The following is a 23,772-nucleotide window of genomic DNA, read 5'->3' as shown; positions in this document are numbered from 1 at the left end:
ACAAATGTTCAATCCAATACACAAACTTACCGAAATTTCTTGGCACACTCAGCTTCCCTCTCATAGTCGCACTCCCATGCTAGTTCTCTCTGAAGGACCTCTAAGCTGCTGTCTGCAAAAAGGCCTGGAAAAGAATAAATACATGTGAAATTAAATATTCGAAAGCAAGGAAGTTGTCAATATTGCCTTAAAATGCAGCAGTAGAGTTTATTTATGTAACTAAATGTTCAAAACATTCCTGTGTTTTTAAAAAAACAAACACCTGCCCAAAACGTAAAGTATATTCAGGCATTAGATGAGGAACAAGAGCACCACCCTGTGGTGTAAACTAAAAATGCTACCATTAAAACAAGTTTGAGGACAGTTGTCCCAAGCCGATCATGTGATTGAAAATTGGGGCCAAATTAATCACATAATTTTCATCGGGTCTGTGTTGGGCAAAAACGATTTTTTTTTTTGTGTGGATGCGCCTAATTTTTAAAGGTCATTAAGCGACAAAATAATTCTGGAGGTACAAAGATGGCAAATGGGACTTGATATTGGAAGTGACTCGATGCAGACTCTGATGCAAAAAAATTGTGACTCAGGAATCCCCAGTAAGACCAGTATAGACAGTATGCAGTTTAACTCATTCACTGCCATTGACGGTTATATACGTCAAAAATTCATGTGAACTATTTCTATTAGTTAAAAAAATTTTCCACTTTGTTAACAAGAGTATGAAAACCTAGATTTTTTTTATTGTACATTTAGAACAAATGTAAAATTTGTGATTAATCGTGAGTTAACGCAAGTCATGCAATTAATTACGATTTTAATTGCCCGACGCTCCTAATTTTTTTATGTAATTAATCGCATGACTTCAATAGTTAACTCAGGATTAATCATAAATGTGATATCTGTTCTAAATGTACAATAAAAAAATGTTTATACTCTTGTTAACAAAAGTGGAAAAAAATGTTAAACTAATAGAAGTCGTTCAAATGAATTTTTGACGTCAATAGCCGTCAATGGCAGTGAATGAGTTAATAAACAACATTACGGTGTTAAAAATGACATCAAATGACTCAGACACTGAAACAGTTAAAGAATACAAATAAAATTGACTTTAGACTTAAAACAGGAGTTACCTTCAGGTAGAATCACACTCAATTTCAGTACTGACATCAGGTTGTTTATGTCGCTATGGATACTCTCTGCCACTCCGGGGTACTGGGAAGAAAATAAAAAGATCAACAAAATGGACGATGATAAAGTTACATTTCATTCCTACCTGGATCTTCATTGCGATTTCTCTGCCATCTTTCAAAACCCCGTGATGCACCTGGCCAATGGAAGCTGCGGCAAAGGGTTTGTCTTCAAGGGATGACAGCTTTTCTCTCCAACCTGGACCCAGCTCTTTCTCTAAGACATTCTAGCAGTATGGTGAACAAGGGGGAAACAAAACTAAGAAATGACATCTACAGTACATAAGTATTGAAAGCCTTTGCCTTGTAGTTCAAATTTGTTGTCAGACCAAAATCTTCTATGTCACAATTGAGTAAAATTCACATTTTTTCAAAAACCTATACTATTGGTCATTCCACACGTGTTGGTGTCATTATCATTTATTTATTTATTTTATCTTATTTTTATTTCATTTATACAAATGATTGACTAACCTTAAGTGTTGAAAATGGCTCGCTCTCTTTGAGGATGCAATGTTATTGATTGAACAAAAGTGACTATTTTGGACATACAAGGTTTCGGCCCGACGCCAGATATTTACATTCAGGTGCATTCTATTTCCAGTGATCATCCTCTGCATGGAACAATGCGCCCTTATGGACTGTGTTTTTTTGGTTTTGCAATTGACTTTGCATTGACGCTATATGTGTGTGTGCATTCGTGCAACTGTTGCACCCTCGCCCACTGACGTTGTGACTGTATCCAGTTTCAAAGTGCAGCTCGTGGATGCAGTAAAACGTAACACCGCTAGCATGAGCGCAAGATTTCAAAGAGGAGAATTTGAAGAAAGAAGCTTCGGTGTGGATTCATTTTATTTTTAGAGTTTTTACGGTGAGGGAGTGAAAATTGTTGACAGACATTTTACTGTCTCCGCTGCTTAAAACATGTCCTGTACCTTTAAGGAAACACGAGCAATGTGATCAAGCTTAAGCTTCAAATTAGTTTAATCAATTTTGGCATAAGGTTGAGATATAAATAAATTGTGTGTAAAAACAAAAGAGAAGTGCTGTAAACACTTTACAGATGCACTGTATGCATTTGCATTTCTGCATCATTCTTGCTTACATTCATTTGCCAGATTGGCATGAAGTCTGCACTCTGTCGGACCCTCTCAAAGATCTTCTGAAGCTGGGGGTTGATGAAGGAGTTGTCTGGGGAGGGGAAACAAGACAAAGCCTATGAGATAAATATTTGAACAGTCACCTGTATGAGAAGTATGAAGCACCACGATGCAGTGATTCCATAAGTGTGGCACGTACCTTGTATGCTTAGCATCTGTCCTATCTTAAGTGCGGCTCCACGAACTTTACAGAGTGTGTTGACAATTCTCTCCGCATTGGCTTCGGACAGGAGCGCCGAGTCTAGCAAGGCATTCATATCTACAAGAGTCAAGCGTGAGTACATTTGAAAAATTGGACAACAAAACATTTCACATATTTTAGAAGTTTAAATCTGTCTCCATTAGGGTTGGGAATTTCTGGCAAGAGGACAACTTCATACACGACTTGAAATTAGTGTTGTTCTGATGCCGATACTGGTATCGGCAGAGGCCCGGATACTCCATTAAAACAGTGGTACCGGTGAGTACTAACAAGTAACATGCCGATACCATTCATTCTGACGCTAATATTGGACTTTGGATGCAGCATCTTGTGTCTTGCTCATGCAAGACATTCACTGATGTGTGACGTGTTCACCGCCTGCCGAGCTAAGATATCCTATTGGCCCTTCAATGTTCTGAACCAATGGCAAGACAGCTTTTTCAGATTGAGAAATTAAAAAAACTTAGGTATCGGTATGGTATCGGCATCGGCCGATACTGCAAAGCTGGGTATCGGAATAGGTATCGGGGGCCAAAAAACGATATCGGAACAACACTACTTGAAACACAGGTTGAGATTTGATTTAAAAAAACAAAAAAAACTATATATTTCGGAGTGAAATGGTTTGACACGATTTGATTAAGTTTGGGAGCGATACGATACGATTTGATTATGTTAGAGAGCAATATGATTCGATTCAATACGATAATCATTTAGATATTCAAAACATTGTGATAAATCACATTTAAATAAATTTGTAAATGGAGACAATCATAAAACACCCAAAAATGACATTCTTACAGTATTTTCAAACACATTAACAGATAACCTATCCATGAGCACTGTTGCTTTCTGATACTGTAAGAACAGACAACAAAATATGTTATATATTTTCAAATATCAAATTCATTCTTTAAATAGACCACAACATAGCCTGGCCGGTATGGCTGAAAATTGTATTCACAATGTAAGTACTTAATATCAGGCAATATTGATCATTAGTGTTAGTTTCTTTTTTATTCAAAACAAGGACCAGGCTAAAAAAGGCAGAATTTAGTTGTTGTTGTTTTTTTTAATGTAATATTTAACCTTCCATAAGAAGTCAACACAACTAAAAATATGTGCATATTGTGAAGTATTTTGCAAACCAGAATAAACGATGTTGTCACAACATCTGCGACATGAAACAAATCTGTTGCTAGTCATATAAATATGAAATGTCAAACCGCATTATGGAAAAACACATTTCTACTACAGTAATTTCTGGACTACAAGGCGCACCTGACTATAAGCCGCGCTAGCTAAATTTGGGGAATACTTGAGTTTGTTAAACATATAAGCCGCACCCGACTGTAAGACGCAGTTGTTTTAACCCTATGAAGCCAAACATATATTAAATACAAGACATTTTGAGCCCTCTATTTCATGAGTATAATATTTTTTTCCCATTGAAACCCTGACGTATATGATCTGACAATGCATTACACAGATAATCCATTAGTCACGGTAGTTACAACGGTGCGATAATCTCCTTCCTACCATCCACTGTGATTCGTAGAACTGTATGTTTTTCTATGCTGCCACTGGCACTGTTGTCTGTCTTTGGGCCCATGACGAAGAAAATTGTCGTGGAAAAATCAAAATGCACTCGCGAGTATGGAGCACCTCCGGAAGTATTCACGATCTGACTGGAAATGAGCAGTGCATCGTCTCAACTACCGCAACGTGAGCATTCGGCATTGCTCGACTTCACTCGGCTTCCCGTTTTCAAGGTACGTCCGGCTTAGCTTGGGTGTTCGAACTCCAAAAATGAGTTCAAGCTCCGAGGCATTTTTTACTCCGATTTTTTGGTTGAAGTCCGATTTGTACGAGTTCCGAGACGTTCAAACTCCGAGGTTCTGCTGTATTTGATGTTGAAAATAGTGACACTACTTAGAAGTTTAAATGAAACTAGCAGTCTCGTAACTACTGGACACTCTCGCTATTGTTATTGTAAAAACTGCAAAGTCTCACGTGACCAATTTTCATAGCCTCGCGATAGGTCCTGTGGATTTTTGTATCAATTGAGGAGTCTGCTACCGATGCAATTATAACTCTCTCCTTGACAAACGGATATCTGATGAAAATGGTTTATTGTTCCCAACTCTCATCTCCAAGCATTCTACCTCTCTGACAGCCAAAAAGCCCTTTTCAGAAAATGTTAGGACAGAGGAAAATTACCTTTTTTTTTGCCTCCCAGTGACTGCTTGGCTACTTCTGCAATGGCACCAATCCCCAGACCGACTGCCAGTCCTGTGGCAGAGATATGTTTTATCAAGTGACTTGACACATTTTACACGCACAAACACACAATGTATTGTTTTTACCTCCAAAATTAGCCAGCCTGCTGATTCTTGTTGCAGGCACCTTCCTCTCTCTAGCACGGTCATTAAGCTAAAGGACGACAAATCACAATGCCGTTATAAGCACATTGTACTGCATGTTCATTATATTGCCTCCTCCAAAAATACAATAAGAGTAAACTAAATTATACGTAAGCTATGATGGTGTTTAGAGGGAAGGAAACAATACACACTTTGCAGCACCTACTTACAGAACCTCAAAAGACTAAAAGGCTATAAATGTAGTCATGGAATTTAGTTAGATGTTAAGGTTCAGTATGACAATAACCCATGCAATTAAATAGTAGTGAGTAACTTGACAAACCCTCTGTCGAGCAGGTTTAACAAAGCCCTGCTTGGCCTCCCTGGCCTTCATAATATCTTCTGGTGTGAGTCTGGTAACCACCGTATCATGGACACATCTCGTCGTGTGGTAGAATCTATGTGAGGCAAACGTCGTATGGAGGAAGCGTTTGTTCTGTCCTGGCCAGCCATGACCAGGTGAAGCTGCCCCTGGATCAGGATGCGCTCCTATGGTAGGGAGAAAACATACATCACAGCAAGGCCCATTCTTTTGCCTTACTGGCATCTAAATCACTTGGGTCGACTGATGTTTTTCATTGTATTCATTTCATAATTCATAATGCACATTAGCTCAGTGTGTGGCAGCATTTCAGCAGTAAGAATGAAAGTAGTTACGGTATCAACATGTCTAGTTTTTTTTTTTTGCTGCTATGGTGATAACTCAAAGGTACAATACCTGGAGCACTGTCATCTGTCTGTGTTTTGACATTAACATCAGGAGGGAACTCTGAGCCCACAGCCCATTTGGTAGCTTCATCAGCATCCACATTTTCCCAGCCCTCCATGTCAGGAAAGACATCCTCCTTGACTGACTGTTGCTGAGGACATGATTACAAATATAATCAAAACTGCAATATAGCTACAATCCATCCACATAATTGAGTTGTTCTTTGTGAATGGAGTTCAATACAAATTTCAAAAACCCAGTGATGGATGCACTATAAATAACACACAGAAAACTATTATACCCTAAGATCAAGAATTATAGAACAGTTTAACATAGCCTTGTTTTTATAATTTGACTGAAATTAGCCTGTTTTGAGGGGACTGCCTTGTGTCATCCAGTCAGCAAATACACTGCTAGGCTAATGGCAAGTGCAGATTTTTCTACAACGATGATTAGGGCCCCCCACAAAGGTAGCACAGATAGCATTTTCCCACGATGGGTTGGCACTTCATCACCAAGTCACAGACTTACGGTAGGTTTTTAATGTGTGTCAAATATCCATAAATTTTTCAAACCGCTTATTTCTCTCAAGGGTCGTTAATTCTCACCGTGTTGCTGCCACCCATGAAGTTGCCCACAAGACCTTCCACCACTTCCTGCGCAACTTTAACTCCTGCTCCCAGTGAGGAGTTGCACGTCATTAACCTGAGGTGTTCCCCCTGGGTGGTGATAAGAGCACATCCCACTTTATTTGCCCCGCGTAGTACCTGCAGGACCTCTGATATCATCACTGTGGACAGAGAAGTGGAGAAGTGATACAATGAGAATAGCTGAGGAAAGGCATTTTAAGAACCTTCCAGTATGTTTGCAGAATTTTGTCTTGTGGAGATAAAAAACACACAGTGATAATTGTTACTCTATTGATCAATGTATAAGATCGTGTGCTTTATGTTTGTTATTCTTCTTGGTTGTCATTAACCTGTGATAGGATCAATGTTATCATGCTGATAATATCGCGTGCTCGCAGCATGACCAACTTAATAAAAGTAGTGAATACAATACATATGTAGGCACAAGTGGCAACAACTCAAACAACGACCACCTTGCCAACATTTTTATGCTAACCATATTGTCTCGTCCGAAAAAGAGAGCGGGTACGGGCGAAATTGACACAAGCACATTTATTTTCAAAATGTAATAACGAATGCAATACAGTATCACCAAATTGCTATACTTACTTTTTTTTTTTTTTTAGAAGGGGCGCAGTTGACCTTACGTGTTGCAATATTACGTATTGCAATCCTTCCTTGCGGTGGGTATGTATGCAAGGAAATGTATGCTTTGCAATGTTACGGAATCCCGGAAGAGAAGTTTTGACCGACGTCATAGCGATCCAATCACATATCCCAAGAATAATAATTGGAAGACGGGAGAGAAGGGCGTTATTTTTGGGCCAATGAAAAAAAACAATTGTTCTGTCCCAGAGAGTTTGTCCAATAGCATACATTATAAAGCGGGACTAACATATAACAAGGGCCAATTGGAATTGAGGGGATGTTACCGTTTTAAAGGACGCCAACGTTGCGCGTGCATTGCTGGGAGACAAGACAAGTCAATCAAGAAAGGAGGTACTGTAGGAGTTTTTCCAAAATAACACCACCTAAATATATGATACTTTGTTACCCAGAAGTAAACATTGCAAATATATACAAATATTAAATGCATGGACCTTTAAACATTTACAAACACAATTACAACATATATATGTAAGGACAATTCCGAACATCTGGGCATATTTGATGTTTTGCAAAGTAAAGTAACACACCTTACACGGTGAAAATAAACGGCGTATGCCGTATGGTTTTGATTTTGCCTGTGGCTAGCATACAAGCCAGGCAGATTGTAATGGTAAGACATTTCATCACATTTTGAAATCAAAATAATCCTCACAAATCAAATTACAACAATCCAAAGTGCAATGCTTTTCAATGAATGGAGAGCTTCCTTTCACCGAGTAAGACCGCCATTTTGACTTGTAACGTAATTATGACATAAGCTCGGAATTGTCCATTGCTGTAATAATTACAACACTGTTGTGATGATTATTTAAATGCCCGCGACCCTTGTGAGAATAAGCGGTTCGGATAATGGCTGGATGGATATGAATTTTTTACTGCTGAAAATGGCTAGACAGACAGACAAACAACACATTTCACTCAATAGCTCATATGATTTGATAACCTCAACACCTGGTTTGTGTACATTGGATGATTGAGCTTTAGGATTGAAGAACAACTGGACAACCTTGGATGGTCAAAGGAACTTGTAATTTTATATCATTCAAGACACACATTTTTATGAATTGTCATATTTTGAAGTGAAATGTTGTATTTTCAAGAAATTTTTATTTTCAAGTTATTTGTATGTACTGCCTACCAGTGGTGGGCAAACTCGGTCCTCGAGGACCGGAGTCCAGCAGGTTTTTGGATGTTTCCTTGTTCCAACGCAGCTGATTCCAATCAACAAGATCGTTATCAGGCTTATGCAGAGCTTGCTGATGATGTCATCATATATCAGCTGTTTTGGAGAAGGGAAACATCCAAAAACCTGCACGACTCCGGCTGTCGAGAACCGAGTTTGCCCACCACTGGAGGCATAATGCAATGTGTCCTAACGTTGCAATACATTTTGCACTTACTTTTGTAAAAATAAAATAAAAAAAACTTTTAAAAACTTTTCACACAAAGTTGTTGTTGTTACAAATAAATAAATAAATAAATGAAGTTGTATTAATCATGACGACCAGTTCTCCACATTTTCAGGACCAATTGTCCTGGGGGATGCATTTTTGAGGACCAGTTGTCTTAGGTCCTATCATTATTATTATTAACGTACAGACCAGATGTCCTAAGACGTCTGGTCTGCACATTAATCATAAATATAATGTCAAATTGCTTAACATAAATTAGAATAGCCTTTGGGTTAAATTGCTTAACATACATTAGAATAGCCTTTGGGTGAAATTAACTATGGAATAAAATTCAAATGAGATCTAGTGTTAAAATACTGTACATTTTGATGCATCTGTCATTAGAAGCGGCAGGTGTACCTAATGTTGTGGCCTGCAAATGAACATGTGGCTAGCGTGATGGTTGGTTGTCAAGGGGCCTGCTCAGCTGTTTCTCCCTGTATGTGTAACCTTGTGATGTTAAGACTGGACACTGGTGTTGTCCAGCGAGTGGGGGAGAAAACAGTGCAGAAGGGGGGGAGCCGTGCAGACGCCATATATGGGCACACCACCGACTCTAGTTTGCTATTGGCTGGCCGCCTTATGCAGCTGCTTGTCAACAAGATGGCCTTCCTCCCTCTATCGTTTTGACACTGATTATTTTGGTGTCCTAGCGCACATACCGTACAAGCTCGTATCACTTCTAAATAGACAGAAGTAGAGGGGCTGTCGAGAATCCTAACAAGGGATACAGTCAGCTAGACTGCATTGAGAGAACTGACAAGCCTCGATAGCAGCCGCCGCTTAAAGAAGGTTGATAATAGAAAGTACTGTAGCTGCTGTCGACGTTAGCCTGAGCATCAGCTAGCTTAGCTACGTGGACGCGGATAGTTAAGTCGTGTCACCTGCAATTTCATACACAAACTGGTTTGGCCACGAGAAGTACTACGAGGAAAGTCGTCCCATCGACGCTGTAAGAGCCAAGACTGTTGCTAGTGAAGACCAGTGTTGTTGAGGTAAGAGAGCAAACGAAATCCGACGCCAGTGGGTTTTTTTCCTACCTTGTTAGCTTGCTAGCCACTTTGCAGGTATATTATGACACCAAGTTAGCAAGCTTGTTAGCAACTCTGTAGTCGTCTATTTACTTAACCTCCCGTATGCTAACTCGCTAAAATACAATCCATCAAAGTGCGATTGCTTCGTCCTCAGCTGCAATTAGAATTTACACATACACGGAACTGAAAGCGAAGTTTGTCCTCCACAATAAACAATTATAAATCGCGGTCGTCTGACGCTACATCAGCTTCTCTTTGCTAGTTGGGTAACATGCTACTGGTTTGTCAGGACTAGTTAAACTAATACGTTTATCGATGCCACCCAATTAACAATATATCTGTTATATTGGTTAAATGTTGGACTGGTGTAATTATTGTATATTATGTTAAACCACAACATGGGCCTTCGACTATGAACGTTTGAAACAATGTATCCACAGACACTAGTTGAGTATAATTGAATATGTAGTACATATGCCAAATAAAACAACACCTGGAAAACTCATAATATTGAATCTACTAGTGTTGCGATAGAGATAAGCATTTCTAAACATATTTATGTATATAATGGTCACCTGGCAGGACATGTAGGCTGATTGCATTTGGACAGATGGTTTGACTATCAAGTGCGATTATGGCACAGGGGTTCATACATGTTTGTTTGCATACGTCTGGGGTAAAATAAGTTCTTCTGTAATTCAACTACCTCAATTAAAAAAGAAAAACAAATTCTGCCTCGGCTTCTCATTTATTTGATGTCAGGAAGATAAGTCAAGCCGGCCTCAGCAACAATTGTCCTTGCTATGCATGACAGTAACACTCCACCAACGTGGTGAAAAGGCCAACTTCAAAATTAGGGATGCTCGATACCACTTTTTTTTTTCAGAGTGATACCAGTATGAGTTCTGAACTATTGAGTAGGCACCGATACTGATAACAAAGTACCAATATTACTATACTAATACCTTTGCATCATAACATTTACTCCCCAAAACAATGACAGATAATTTTAAAGAAAGACTTCTATATCCCAGTTTGTCATTTTCCTAAAAATTGCATGAAAAATAATGGCAATTTTCTGTTCTAATTTCTAGTTCCTGATCATAAAACGTCCAGTCGCTGGTGCCGATATCTTGAAAGAAGGCCTCGTATTGGTACTCTCTACTCAAAATAAATCTTACCTTACCAAATAATATATAAACTTAAGTGTTAAATGCCTTGATACACTTTTATTTTTAAGTTGTTCCCGGCAGCTTGTGGTGGCAGCTAACTCGACTCACCTTCCCAACTGTATTTTTGGCCAGTTTATATTGCCTTTACCAAATGTTGCAATCCTGAAATCATGTTCAATTGCTAATTAAGGATGTAAAAAAAAAACTGTAATTATGCAGACATTTTTTAATACGCCATCTGTTGCCAGAGTTGGCGGCTAATTGTCATCAGCTAGGCGAGTGCCCGATACCGGCTTACTTTACAAAGGCAGTTTAATAGACAAAAATGACTCTTTTGATGCTGACAGCAAGTTTCAGTTCCTAGTGATCTATCTTTAACTAACTAGGTTTAGTCAAATGTGCTGTTCTAGCTGTGGTTCCAACATCACTTCGTCTAAAAGTAAAAAAATAAAAATAAATCACGTATGTTTCAAGAGAAGAAAATACAGTTTGCTACTACTATGGACAGTTTAATTTTAACTAAAAAGTGTTAATTTTCTCAAAATGAAAACCAGTTGATCGTTCGAAGTGAAATGTTATTTTCTGTTCTCTGCTCATAATTGTTCTTTAACCAAGCAAAAGTCTATATATATATTTTTTTTATCTGAATACTTGATTATTCAATAACATTTTCAGTGGGATATCCGAATACTAAAAATATTCGATAGTTGTAGCCCTGCATAACATCATCAACAGTCACACTGCTTTCCTATCCTGTCAATCAACTTGCTTATGGCTGTGGGAGGCAGGACTCTACAGTTTATACACACACAGAGAGACACATGGCAAGAACAGGGTTGAAGAAAAGATAATTGAAGCTAAGCTTTCAGATGGCTGTAGTGGTACAATCACAGAAAGTTGAGAGGCCTAAATATAAATGGCATAGCCGCAAACTGTAGAGCCGCAGGGGGTGTGGGAACATTTTGGATTCAAGCCAGAAGAACGTGCAGAGCCCAATATCAATGAGCCAGTATGACACATCTGTACAAAGAAAGTTGCAACACAATAAGTTTCTTCAGCTGGGAACAAAACATGACAGGACGTGAAGGGCCGTCCATGTCCGAACAGCTTGGAATTATAACACCTCGCTGATATGTTTTTTATAAAAGAGATTCATCCCCTCAACACTGTTGAGACTCCAGCGTTTAAAAGAAATGCTGCAGACATGTCAATGAATCAAAAATAAAGAATAAACCTGCTGTTTTTATATAATTCTTATAACATTTACCATCATGCATAGGTTCACAAAAGCAAAACCTCCTCAACCCCCCATTTTCTTTTAAAGTAATATAAAATAATTGACCTGTTTTAGTCCTGACAAATCTCGCTGCAGTAAAATATTTTGCAGCTATATGTTGTGTCTAGTGATGCACCGAATATTCGGCCACTGAAATTTTTCGGCCGAAATAAAATTTAAGCCCAAAGAATATGGCCGAAATAGGATGTTGTGGTGACGCAAGCAAAAAAAAAAACCTGCTGCAAGCAAGCGTCTGTTTGAATTAAACCGCGAACGTGGGGGGTGAGTGTCCGCCTTTTTTTCTCACTGGCTTTTCACCGTGTGAGTTTACCCCGGTCGGTCGTAGCAGCTCCCGGGGTCATTACGTCGCTTGGTGTACAACATTTAAGTGGGTTGAAAAAAGGCAGAACTGCCGTGTGCTATAGTACAGGTGAGCCACTCTTTCTCCTGCAGGGCCTTACCTTTTTTTTAATAAGAGCCCCTCAAACGATTACACTTTTTCACCGGCATCCTGGTAGCCGTGTTAAATACTTTGGCACTATTGCTATCAACAGTTTTAAACACGAAAACACTTACCGCTATCTCCAGGTGGCGACAGACCTGTACAGGACGCCGTGTGTGACTTTGCAGTCCGTTCCCGAAGCCGATTAGCTGGTGCGAACAAATGTATTTATTTATTTTTAAACGTTAATGAATATGTGAATGTGCCGATTTTAAGTGCGCCGCACCTTGTCCCGCCGCACGCATCCGTCCCCGCCTGTGCAAAATACATTGACCATAAAGTGCAATTGCACCGCCAGAAAATGCTCAACCCTCGTTTTGTGTTTAATGTACCATTAGCCAACATGTGTGCGGTGTGGGCACATTTCAATTTATATTGTGCTTGGTTAAAATGCCAGTGCTAAATAAATATTTTATAATATTATAATTTTAATTAATTATAATAAATGTAATGATAGTAAAAATTGGCTTTTTTTTTTCTTCTGTTTTCGGCCAAGCATTTTTCATTTTCGGTTTCGGGCAAACATTTTCATTTCGGTGCATCCCTAGTTGAGTCGCTGTCATTCTTTACGTCATCTGAAATTACGCTATGCAAATTGAGACAACTATACATGAGCAAATACGGTCAACCACACAAAGGTGCGACCAACAGAAAAAGTTGGTAGCACCGGTGCAAAAGTTGGTATAGATTTTCGAATATTTTTTGTTGGCACTATTTTTCACCAGAGTGCTGACTTTTTATGATTTGAGATTTGCACAATAAATGTTGTTATCCAAAGTAAATTTATTCCTTCATTGTTGTTGTTTTTTTGTATACATATAACTTCAATAAAGGACTATGTAAATCAGTAAGCAAATGATTTATAAAAAACAAAACTTAATTCTATACCGTAAGATATACCATTACCATGAAGGATGCAGTTCAGGCCGTGATAGGAATTTTGGGCCATATTGCCCAGCCCTACTTTCAAGTTGTCCATTGTGTTTGTTTTTGGTACACTTTTCTGGACTGACACTGCTCTAAATAATGCACTCAGCTATATGACATTGCAGCACTAGAACTTTTGACTATATTTAAGTTGTAGTGGTCCCCCAATATGCATGCAGATCTTGGTGCAGCGTTACATTGCGGTGTATCATCATTTAACGTTTGTCTCGTTAACATACAGTATAAAAGAGTATGAAAGAGCAGAATGCTGACCTGGTGCGGAGAGCGCTGCAGCTTTAATAATGATCTATTGTCCTGGTGAAAGCAAAGGACTGCTGTTCGTTGCTATGCTATGAGTGTACTTTTTTTGTGCACACTACCCTGAAAACAAGGGAATCAGAATTTGCACATTACCGTCTACATGTTGATGGTGAGATTTTAAATACCAATGTTTGGTAAAGAGCAGTTCAAACCTGCTTCCTGAGGAGCTACTTATAAACATTATTGTACAACAATATTCTGTCCTACTTTCTAGCACACATGTAAAACTATAACATTTGTGTATTTGCAGTCACCAAGTTCTTGTTTGTATATTTTGTCAGCAAGCACATGTACAGCTTTCAAGTATGTCCCCAAGCTTTCAGCTCTGAAGTGTTGCTGGCTGCTTCTTGGCTTGGCCAGGATTTGGAGGATTAGCTTGATGCAGAAAGCTTAAATCCAAACCTTCTTTTTCAGGAAGTGTTTCAAATGAAGCATGTTTATTGTAGTTTGATACTTGGGCTGATGCAGGTTGCTAATTTATGGTATGTTGAAAACATTGATGGCCATATTAATTATATATATATATATATATTATTATATATTATATGTCATGCGTTTTATTTCCATTTTATGAGGGTTTTAACTTTTTAACATAATTACATTGTTGTCGCTCATGTTTTGATACAGCTGTAAAGTTAAACAGCAAATGAAAAAAACATGTTTCGAACCTATGTCCTTCCATCCGCCCAATGTATTTTGCAGTTCACATTAGATATCAAGAAGCAGTCTTGTAAGAAACTGTAAACTGTATGGAAACATAGACAAACTTCGAAATAATGCTGCTTTCGGTGCAAAGTTTTGATTACATTTGATTCTACAGTACCTTGCAGGACAGCACCCATTTTTGAAGTGGAGTGGAACATACAATGAATGTTAAGTCTACACACCTGTGTTCAAATGGCAGTTTTTTTGATGTAAAAAATTTCCATCCATCCATTTTCTGTACCGCTTGTCCTCACAAGGGTCGCGGGGGTTATTAATGTAAAAAATTTGATCAACATAAATCATTTCAGAAGTTTTTTCCCCTCCTTTAAAGTTGCATTGTGGAGGTTAAATTTTTATGTTAAATAATTTTCTACATCATGCATGCTCCAACAATGCCCAGATGAGTACAAAGCGCCCTGACTTTTTAACTGTGACTGCACCTATCAACTTCCCTTCAGTGTGGAGTGTTCGGGTTGGGGGTGGAGGGTAGCGTCATGTTCATCCTTGCGGACATAGTAAGTAGTGTTGTGTTAAGCGAACGTACAACACAATTGGGATGCAAACGGAAAAAACAAGAGGAGGCCGGCTTCGAGCACAGCCCAAACTCCTGCTCAAACTCCAAGAAAACTGCAAAAGAGTTTATTCGAGCGCACATACTCGCACGCACACCATGCATGAGCTCAGAGGTCGGCATCGTCATTGACTGGAATTGATGATTGATGGAAATGCCCACCTTTTTGGTGTGTGCTTCAGCACTTTCAGCGAATGCTTGATAATGCGAAGCCTCACAAAAATACACGGATTAAGAAGGTCCGTGTGTACTGCGATCAACAGAAGTAATCCTGCTTCATTTGCTTCATATAGGGCTGGGCGATTTTGCCTAAAAATAAAATCAGTTTTTTAAATTTATTTTTATTTTTATTAGTATTTTTTACAAAAAAATTTTGATTTACAATTTTTATTTATTTATTTTACATAAATCTTGAATCAAATACTTCTGGAAATGTAAATCTATGTGTTGATAAAGTGGAAAAGTAAAACTTTTGTCAACTTTGTTTTAAAAGCTAAGCAGTGCTACTTGTGTTCCCCAACATGACACATTTTACTGTGATTAGACCGCTTCACCCCCTTCTACAATATAGATCTCCTTTCACTTTTCAATTTGTTTTGTCACTGAAAATAGGCTGTTATCAACATTACCAGCTCACTATACTACATTTGAAATTAAGCTTGTCTTTCGTACCGACTAAGTCGACATGACTTTAAACTAAGTGCTTGTGAGGCGAGTCCGTCTTGAGGAGGTAGAGTACATGTTGTGACCACACAGCGACATAAACATGCACATTTGTGCTATTCACATAAACTTGTAAATGTCTATAAGCAATCACGGTAAAATATTTTATTTACAGTAGGCTAAAGATTTCCTCGCTCCGGCGATTGACCAATATTGGAGCCGTTTAGAGCAAACCTATCGCTAGCATTTGAGTTAGCAGTCATGGCAAAATTGCCTAAACAAATGGCGTGGGGCAACTTGAGCAATATGAAGGTACTTGCGGCTAGGTAGCAGTAGCACATACCTGGGTTCTCCCGTTTTCAGCAAGTGGTGAAATAGTCTTCCTCAAACTTGGGTCCCATATGATTAGCGAGGTGCAACGTGTCCGCTTTGGTGATCGCTCTCATTGTGTCCCTTTCTTGTCATACGTGCTTCCTTGTGTAAATGACTCCTCCACGGTAACATAGTAACCGTGGGGGTGAAAGCTGCGGCTCAACTTAAAGGGGGAAAAAACATTGATGTTATATATATTTTTTTAATCGTCCACAACAAAACACTAGAATTAATTCAAAAAATCTATGTATCGCCCAGCCCTAGCTTCGCATTAGCAAGCATTCGCTAAAAGTGCTGATGCACACGACAAAAGGTGGGCACTTCCATCAATCATCAATTCCAGTCAATGATGATGCCCACCTCTGTATGAGCTTGACACAGAGGCTGCAGTTACACTTTAGGCCAGAGGTTGCAGTCGCGAGTAAACAGTGTGCGCGTTGTGGAATTAGTTACTTTTGACACTAGTAATTAACTGACATACTCTCGCCCATACCGCATTTTTTTTCAACTGCCATGCCTACCTGCTCTTTATTTTTCATACAAAATTCCCACAATAATCATGTCACTTTACATTCACACTTGATCTCTGCTCATGATGATGATGATGATGATGATGGATGAATAGAGTTATTGTGGTCAGCTGATTCCATTGGATGGCGGCCCCCTGTCATATAGCCACTGCATATTGCACAGGACAAAGTTGGCAGACTTGGAATCATGGTTACGAATAGGCTGAATTAACTAGTATATGCCTATCTTTACAGGATGTGAAAATACATTTTGAATGTATTTGTATTTATTTCCAGTTTCAGTGGTAGGCATTTTTGTCAACGCTAAACATTAATAGTTGCACTTGAATTTTCCATACAGACTCAAATATTGAAATCAGCTGTCCGAGGACAGGCTAATAAAAAGGCACAGTTGTACTTTCATGACATTCTCACTGAAGTTGTTGCATGTTTGGACCTGCATGCGTGTGAAAACTGCGCAGACATGACAAGTTAGAATGTTATCCATTTTCTTTCACCCAGACGTCTTATAAGTGGCCCTGACCATGTTAATTCACTCATCTGTAAATGCAATTTTAAGAGTTGAATGAGTGTTCTAATTATTTTTGTTTTATTTTGTCCTGAAATAGATGGATGGTGTAGCCGAGGTTGCTGAATGAGCTGTGCAGTACAGTTGTGTTAGAAATTAGTCAACCCCCACTGCAGTTAATCGTTTTATCAAGTTGTACTTTTTTTTTCAATCTTGTTTCTAATCAGATTAATTAAGGGCTTGTAAAACAAACAAATGCAACTTAAATTACAGCAATATTATTTGTAATATTCCAAGAAATTTCTGTGATTTTCTCATTGGCAAAAGTATTCAACCCCTTAGTCACATTCTTACTCATTAAGTAGTACAACACTCTTTGGGAATACTGTAATAACATCTTTCAGATGTGAAATATAGCTTGACACAAGGTTCTTGCAGCCATGTACAGGTATCTTGGCCCATTTCCTTTTCTCAGGAAAGGGCCTCCACTTCTTTGACATTATCAGCAACTGTTTTCTTCATGTTCCATCATAGATTCTCCATTTAAGTCGGGCGATGGCTGTGGCCACTTCAGAATCTTCCAACACTTGGTCTTCGTCTTTTTGTATTCATATCCTTACTTATGAAGAGAAATGACCACCTCTTCATTTTTTTGACGATTCCCTGGACTTCACCATTTTGCAAAGACACCATTAACTGCCTGGAAGGAGGAACAATATCACGTTCTTTTTAAATTTGCCTAAGTTTGGACTGTTATGGTTCTGTTGACACCTACATATAGAGATTAAAAAAATATTTATTGAAAACTGTTGTAAAGAGTGGTCATTTTTAAGGGGCTGAATAATTTTGTCAGTGAGGAAATCACAAAAAGGACATTTGTTGGTATATTACACAAAATATTGTAATTTAAAGTGTGTTTGTATTTTACAAGTTCTTATTTGATCTGATTATTAAAAAAAAATGTTTTAAAGGCAAACTTGCTAAAACACTTATATACAAAAAAGTATACCTCCGGAGTAACATTTTGAGGTATTGATAGGGAAACCTGGTGTTCCCATTTTTGTGCGCATATTGGATTTTTTGAACGTTGAATGTGGTTATTTTTTCTAACATTTTATTAGCTCTGGGGTTGCGCAATAGCACAGAGTCAGACTTCATTTTTCCACCTAGCGTGCTGCATGGCGTCACTTTGCTACAGCGACACTATTGGCATAATTCCATCAAGCGGCGGGGCTAAACAAGGAAATAGCGGCGAGGTATTTGGTATAAGTTATCATCTATAATGTGGAAAGAGGAGACGGTGCGACTTTCACTGTGTGCAAAGTGAGCATTTCGTGTGGCGGAAAGGATATAGATGCGTTACACGCTTCCCCGCTGCTGCGCTGCACTTCACTGCCGGGCAACCCCCGGCACACTTTTTCCCCCCTCCTTAATTAATAAAATATCGAGGTATCGGGACTCGGAATTGGCCGATCTCAAAATTAAGTGACTCTGACTCAGGTCCAAAAAAGTGTGATCGGGACATCCCTAGTTTAAAAGCGTGAGTTGGTTGAGTCGAATTACGTCACGGCTTCACTAGTGAATATGGCTGTGAGCAGTTGCTGTCATGGTGGTCTCGAAAAATTCGTTCCGGGAGCTTGCTTTAATACAAGCAGTGTAACAAAATGCGTTTGGATGCAGTTTTTCTTGATAAACAATATATATTTATCCTTCTGAGCACCGCAGGTACACTTAAACTGCAGAGTAATTTTGAACACAGCTTTTTATGTGGCTCCCGAAAGCTGGCATTGCTGCGGAAAGAAAGCATTTTGGTTGCACTTGGCCTGGAGTATTGTCAGAATCAAGGGGACAGGACAAGGAGACTGTAGCAGTTTTATACTGCCCCCGCCCCCTTTGAATCTTTTCTAAAAATAGATTCAGCATATGCCTACATGCTCCCTGTGTTGCCTTCTATTAAGCAATCCTATTTGAACCACAGAGATTCAGGAGAGGAGAGTCAATTTTGTTCCTCTTGGTTGCATCTCATCTGCTGGGTACACACACTAAACCTGAAATGGAATCCCTTTAATTTGATTTAGAGGGCTAACTAGGCACAGGGATGGGATGTGATTGCTAAATGGGTTCTACTGAAATTAGAGGCTGGGCAGTTGTAGTTCAGTCAGTGTGTATTCATTTTGATGGTAATATACATTTGTCTGGTGTCTGTCATGCTTGAGCAAAATGACGATTCCCTGTCTGACTTTCATCTTACATATTTGCAAATCTTGAAATGCGGATTGATATAGATTTAATCATTGTCCTCTTTGTGCTGTCTGTCTCTTTCCTCTCAACCTCATCCGCTTTGTTTGTACTATTCCCTCTGCCCCTACTTCTGACTGTCCTCTTAATCCAGGTTGCATGCCAGATCAAAGTGGAGCAGCAGACGGTGCCCTCCAGGTCAGCACTGGGATAGGAATCTGACCATGAGCGCGCTGGTTGTGGGTGACTGCAGGCCAGCGTAGCTGCTGGCATGTTCTAGAGGTCCGCATCCTGATGGACCGAGACACCTTCTCCCACATCCGTCTGTGGTGCCCACGCCCCTTTGGCACCTACTCTCAGAACAAAGTCAGGAATCCTGGTACAGGAGGCAATGTTATAGCCGGAGATGGGGCAGGGTCTTCCTCCCTATCCAAGGGTGAGCCCCTTCCTACTACCAGGAGTGTGGGAGATGGAGCAAAAGCTGGAGGGATTCTAGTGGGTGTGAAGGAAGACAATATACAAGTGGAGGATGTGGGTTCTGAGAACACACCACCTGAACCTGAACTTAACTCTAGCTCCCTGCTGCAAAGCCAGCCCGCCATGTCCACATCATCCCCTTCACCACTCACATCTTCTGGGACTCAACTGGAAGATGGCAGAGTGCTGCTGGACACCTGGTATGTCATTAAACCAGGAAACACCAAGGAGAAGATTGCCTTTTTTGTGGCACACCAGTTTAGTGGGGCAGGCCAACCCAGACCCAGTGCAATGAAGGTAAGATGTGAAAGCAAATGTGTGTTTTCACTTCAAGGTGTTCTGCAAGTTTTTCCAAGTACCTCTGTTTTTTCTCTCTCACAACAGGTTAAAGGTAACTGGGCAACTGACTGCAGTAAAGCAAAAAGGCGAAGAAGATGCTCATCCTATGACCCACCGAACCGTATGCATGCCTCAGAAACGCACCTCAACCATGGCTCCTCCGAAGCACCCAATACACTACCTAACCCTGATCAACCAGCAGTCGATGGGGTGAATGAGACTGACCTCCTGTCAGTGGCTCAGATGGTCGCCTTAGTTGAGCAAAGGACAGCCATGGACCTTCGGAATAATGCGGCTGTGCATGGAAACCAGCACCAGCCTTCTATTACCAGTCAAGAACAGGGCCTTACCCCTCACCAGCACACACTACTCCGGGGAACACTCTCGGACCCCTCGCGTATGTCCTTCATGGCTGACAGTTCAAAAGGCCAACCATCCAAAGAAGTCAAGGAATTATCCGCTCCCATTCAGACAGACCAGGAGCTGGAGGAGCAGCAAGAGTCATGCAGGGTTGCACAGGCCATCGCACACTTTGAGTCTCAGAATCTGGAGAATCGCCTACATATGGGCGCTGGTTCAGCTATAGGCTTTTCTAATAGCGACAAGGAGCTGAGAGGAGCAGCAGAGTCCAGTCACGTAGCACCTTCTCCACCCCCCAACCACAGCCAAGGTGAGGTGAGGATAGCTTTCAGGGTGTCAAACCTGGACCCACGCTCTCAGCTGGAGCCAGCAGGCCGGTCGCGCTGTATGTTTATGAGTTGTGGAGGTGGGAGTAGCCAGGCCGCAGCCAGGTCTAAAGAGAAAATTACCTGTGACCTCTACCAGCTTGTCAGCCCTTCTTCAAGAGACCCCAGTAGTCTGCTCCTGGCTACTTCAACCCCTGCCCCTAAACTAGACGGAGACCTCCATCACTATGACAGGCAGACCTGTGGCAGCCCGGAAACATCCCAGGAACCTTCTTCTGCGGAGAAAATATCTGTAGGTGTGGGTAGAGAGCGAGTGACTGGATTTCATGTGGAAGTCGTGGTGTCAGGTGCTGTAGACCAATGTGTGTTTTATGGCAAGGACAGTACCGAGAATGTTCAGGAGGAGACTGTGTGCTTTGCTATGCCTGGTGGCGGAGGAAGCGTTGGTGGTGTACCCAACTCTACTGACCACTCATTAGAGGATCCCCCTCCAGGACAGCTCGTTTTCTTGCCATCCGCACGAGTGGCAGAGGAGGAATCAAATGCAACAAGTTCTGGCAGAGGATCCGGATTGTGCTCTCTGGACTGTGCAAACAGCAGCAGCCCAGGAGCAGGGCAGCGAGTGACTGGATTTCATGTGGAAGTCGTGGTATCAGGTGCTGTGGACCAATGTGTGTTTTATGGCAAGGACAGTACCGAGAATGTTCAGGAGGAGACTGTGTGCTTTGCTATGCCTGGTGGCGGAGGAAGTGCTGGGGGTGTACCCAGCTCTACTGAACACTCAACAGAGGACCCCCCTCCAGGACAGCTCTTTTTCTTACCATCCACACGAGTGGCAGAGGAGGAATTGAATGCAACAAGTTCTGGCAGAGGATCAGGATTGTGCTCTCTGGACTGTGGCAACAGTAGCAGTAGCCCAGGAGCAGGGCTTACATGCTCAGGAGAGCGTGCACCTCGACCAGACTCTCCCTTATTAGCCAGTGTCGGGGAGGACTGTTCAGACCCGTCGCTGTGTCGCCTCTATCGCCACGTCTCCCATGATTTTCTGGAAATCCGCTTCCAGATTCAGCGCTTACTTGAACCTCGCCAGTATATGTTGCTGCTCCCTGACCACATCATGGTCAATATCTTGAGTTACCTGCCTACACGCTCCCTGGTGGCCCTCAAGTGCACCTGCCACTACTTTAAGGTGCTGATTGAGACCTACGGAGTGCGCGCTGTGGACTCTCGCTGGAATCAAGACCCGCTTTATCGAGATGACCCCTGCAAGCAGTGTAAACGCCAGTATGAGCGTGGGGATGTTTCACTTTGCCGATGGCACCCTAAACCTTACCACCATGACCTGCCTTATGGACGTTCTTACTGGATGTGTTGCCGACGTACGGACAAGGACACTCAAGGATGCCGCGTTGGGCTTCATGATAATAACTGGGTCCAGCAGCCTGCTGATGGCTCTCAACCCATCCGATCCAAGAAGGAGGTCAGACGGGAAGAGGCCAGGTAGAAGAGGAAAAATATTGTCTCAATGGATGAACATGAAAAAGGAGTACAAAGAGGAATTGTTTATTCCACCTCATGTCTTGTCTCTCTCAACGTAGTTGAGCAGTAAAGGAAAAGAGGTGTGTCATGTCACACACACGCGTGTCCAGTCCTACAGAATTTGTCTCCTCTCACTGTACTCCAGAGTGGCACATTTGCAAGTGTGCCTCCCAGTGTTAGGGTCTCTTCTCGCTGCTGTCTGTTTGCCCTGTACTCATGCCGCGCGTGTCACGATTTCTGTTCAACTCCCCACATTGGAGGTTGTCTTGACACAGTTCCTGTGACAACTTTGCAGTGTATTTGATTGAGATTAGCATTAAGTGACAAATAGAAATGTAAAGCCCTCTAGCCTGGTTTCTGTTCCAAGACTTGGTCTACGTTCTGTGTTAACATCACAAACTTCCATACGCTCATTGGGCTCAGTGCAGCTGATTCAATAAATAAACTGTACTGAATCCAACATGCTAAACCATTCAGTGTGGAATGTTCAGTGTTGCTATAGAAATGCGATTGTATGAGGTCAACTTGATATTCCAACATAGGAGCGCTGTCCTGCACCAGGCATTTCTATTTCTCTGAATGTGCTGTATTTATTTTTTGTCGATCAGTCCCCTGATAATGCTGCTGAAACCATTGACGTTATCTGAAATAGCCATACCATTGGGTGATATAGTCTCACATACTTTGGTCACTTGTTTTTTGGTCCCCCCCCCCCCCCCCCTAAGATTGGACCCTACTTTAGTTGACCAGCCATGAACAGGAGAATCAAAATACTAATTCTGGGAGATACTATGTATAGATTAAGATTAGTGGGATAAAAAAAGAGAGAAATATGTCGCTTTTTATGATTTGACTGACTGACTTGCTTGTTTGCCTTTTTTATGGGGATTGGCTTTTTGGGGTGTGTAAGAATGTTTGCTGTTCTATTGTATTATTGGAGTTTGCTCCTTTATCAACTGGTCCCCATATCCAAACCACAAAGAAAGTTTTTGTGTTTAAGTCATCATTGTTTAACTTTCCCATCTTGCTTTTTCCTCCTCCGTCCTCCAACCCGGCAGAGGGTAGTGTTGGCTAATGGCGACAATGCTCTGAGTGTTAAACCAACTAACACAGACCGCAGAAACTACACCAGCCTCCAGCCTTAGATTCCCACTACCTCTATTCCCCCTGCAGGAGATTGAGGCATCAGATGCCTCACAGGAGGTTGAGTATTGGGTGATGAACTGTACCCTTGTTTTAAGGGCCTTGATAGACAAAAAATAGTCCTCTCTTCCTTCAGCTTTCTCCCCTGCTTGTTGAGCACCTCATTCCAACAAGCTGACTGACGGGACATTATTATAGTGATGCTGAAACTGCACGAAGGTGGGATGATGGTTTAGTAGTCATGGGAGATACCAGTAGGTTCCAGATATGTACAATTGTAATGGGAAATATTGGCTTAAATATTAAAAGTGATGATTAAAACTGGAAATCCAACATTGA

General features: G+C 40.8%; 2 protein-coding genes across 3 annotated transcripts in view; one reads left to right on the top strand and one right to left on the bottom strand.

Annotated features, from left to right (window-relative positions):
- The window catches only part of coq8b (coenzyme Q8B), a 16,248-nt gene extending 6,536 nt beyond the window's left edge, over positions 1-9,712 (bottom strand). Inside the window, exons 1-11 of one of the 2 annotated variants that reach the window (XM_086080321.1) lie at positions 9,471-9,712; positions 6,290-6,471; positions 5,691-5,832; positions 5,256-5,461; positions 4,916-4,982; positions 4,770-4,841; positions 2,487-2,606; positions 2,293-2,378; positions 1,274-1,414; positions 1,131-1,212; positions 31-124 (exon numbers count right to left, since the gene is read on the bottom strand). In XM_086080321.1, coding sequence (XP_085936447.1) covers positions 31-124; positions 1,131-1,212; positions 1,274-1,414; positions 2,293-2,378; positions 2,487-2,606; positions 4,770-4,841; positions 4,916-4,982; positions 5,256-5,461; positions 5,691-5,832; positions 6,290-6,469 — 1,190 coding nt within the window. In that variant the 5' untranslated portion in view covers positions 6,470-6,471; positions 9,471-9,712. Of the gene's footprint in view, positions 1-30; positions 125-1,130; positions 1,213-1,273; positions 1,415-2,292; positions 2,379-2,486; positions 2,607-4,769; positions 4,842-4,915; positions 4,983-5,255; positions 5,462-5,690; positions 5,833-6,289; positions 6,472-6,919; positions 7,042-9,470 lie in introns of those variants that run through there. The other variant, XM_086080320.1, reaches the window with a different exon arrangement.
- On the top strand, positions 8,993-23,772 carry fbxo46 (F-box protein 46). The gene is made up of 3 exons (XM_086080319.1): positions 8,993-9,425; positions 19,404-20,023; positions 20,111-23,772. The coding sequence occupies exons 2-3, from the start codon at positions 19,544-19,546 to the stop codon at positions 22,253-22,255; spliced, it is 2,625 nt and encodes an 874-aa protein (XP_085936445.1). The 5' UTR covers positions 8,993-9,425; positions 19,404-19,543; the 3' UTR covers positions 22,256-23,772.

This window comes from Leptonotus elevatus, chromosome 7 (assembly GCF_054856555.1).
Source record: "Leptonotus elevatus isolate MCC_2025b chromosome 7, RoL_Lele_1.0, whole genome shotgun sequence".
Classification (NCBI taxonomy): Eukaryota; Metazoa; Chordata; class Actinopteri; order Syngnathiformes; family Syngnathidae; genus Leptonotus; species Leptonotus elevatus.
Note: the sequence above shows the minus strand (reverse complement) of the source record. Positions and strands in the feature narration are given on the sequence as shown.

What these genes read in the sequence shown, in the direction of transcription:
- fbxo46 (XM_086080319.1), top strand. Translation starts at nt 19,544, where the DNA reads ATGGACCGAGACACCTTCTCCCACATCCGTCTGTGGTGCCCACGCCCC. An exon ending in CCAGACCCAGTGCAATGAAG is followed by an intron (nt 20,024 to 20,110) that starts GTAAGATGTGAA and finishes CTCTCACAACAG; the next exon opens with GTTAAAGGTAACTGGGCAAC.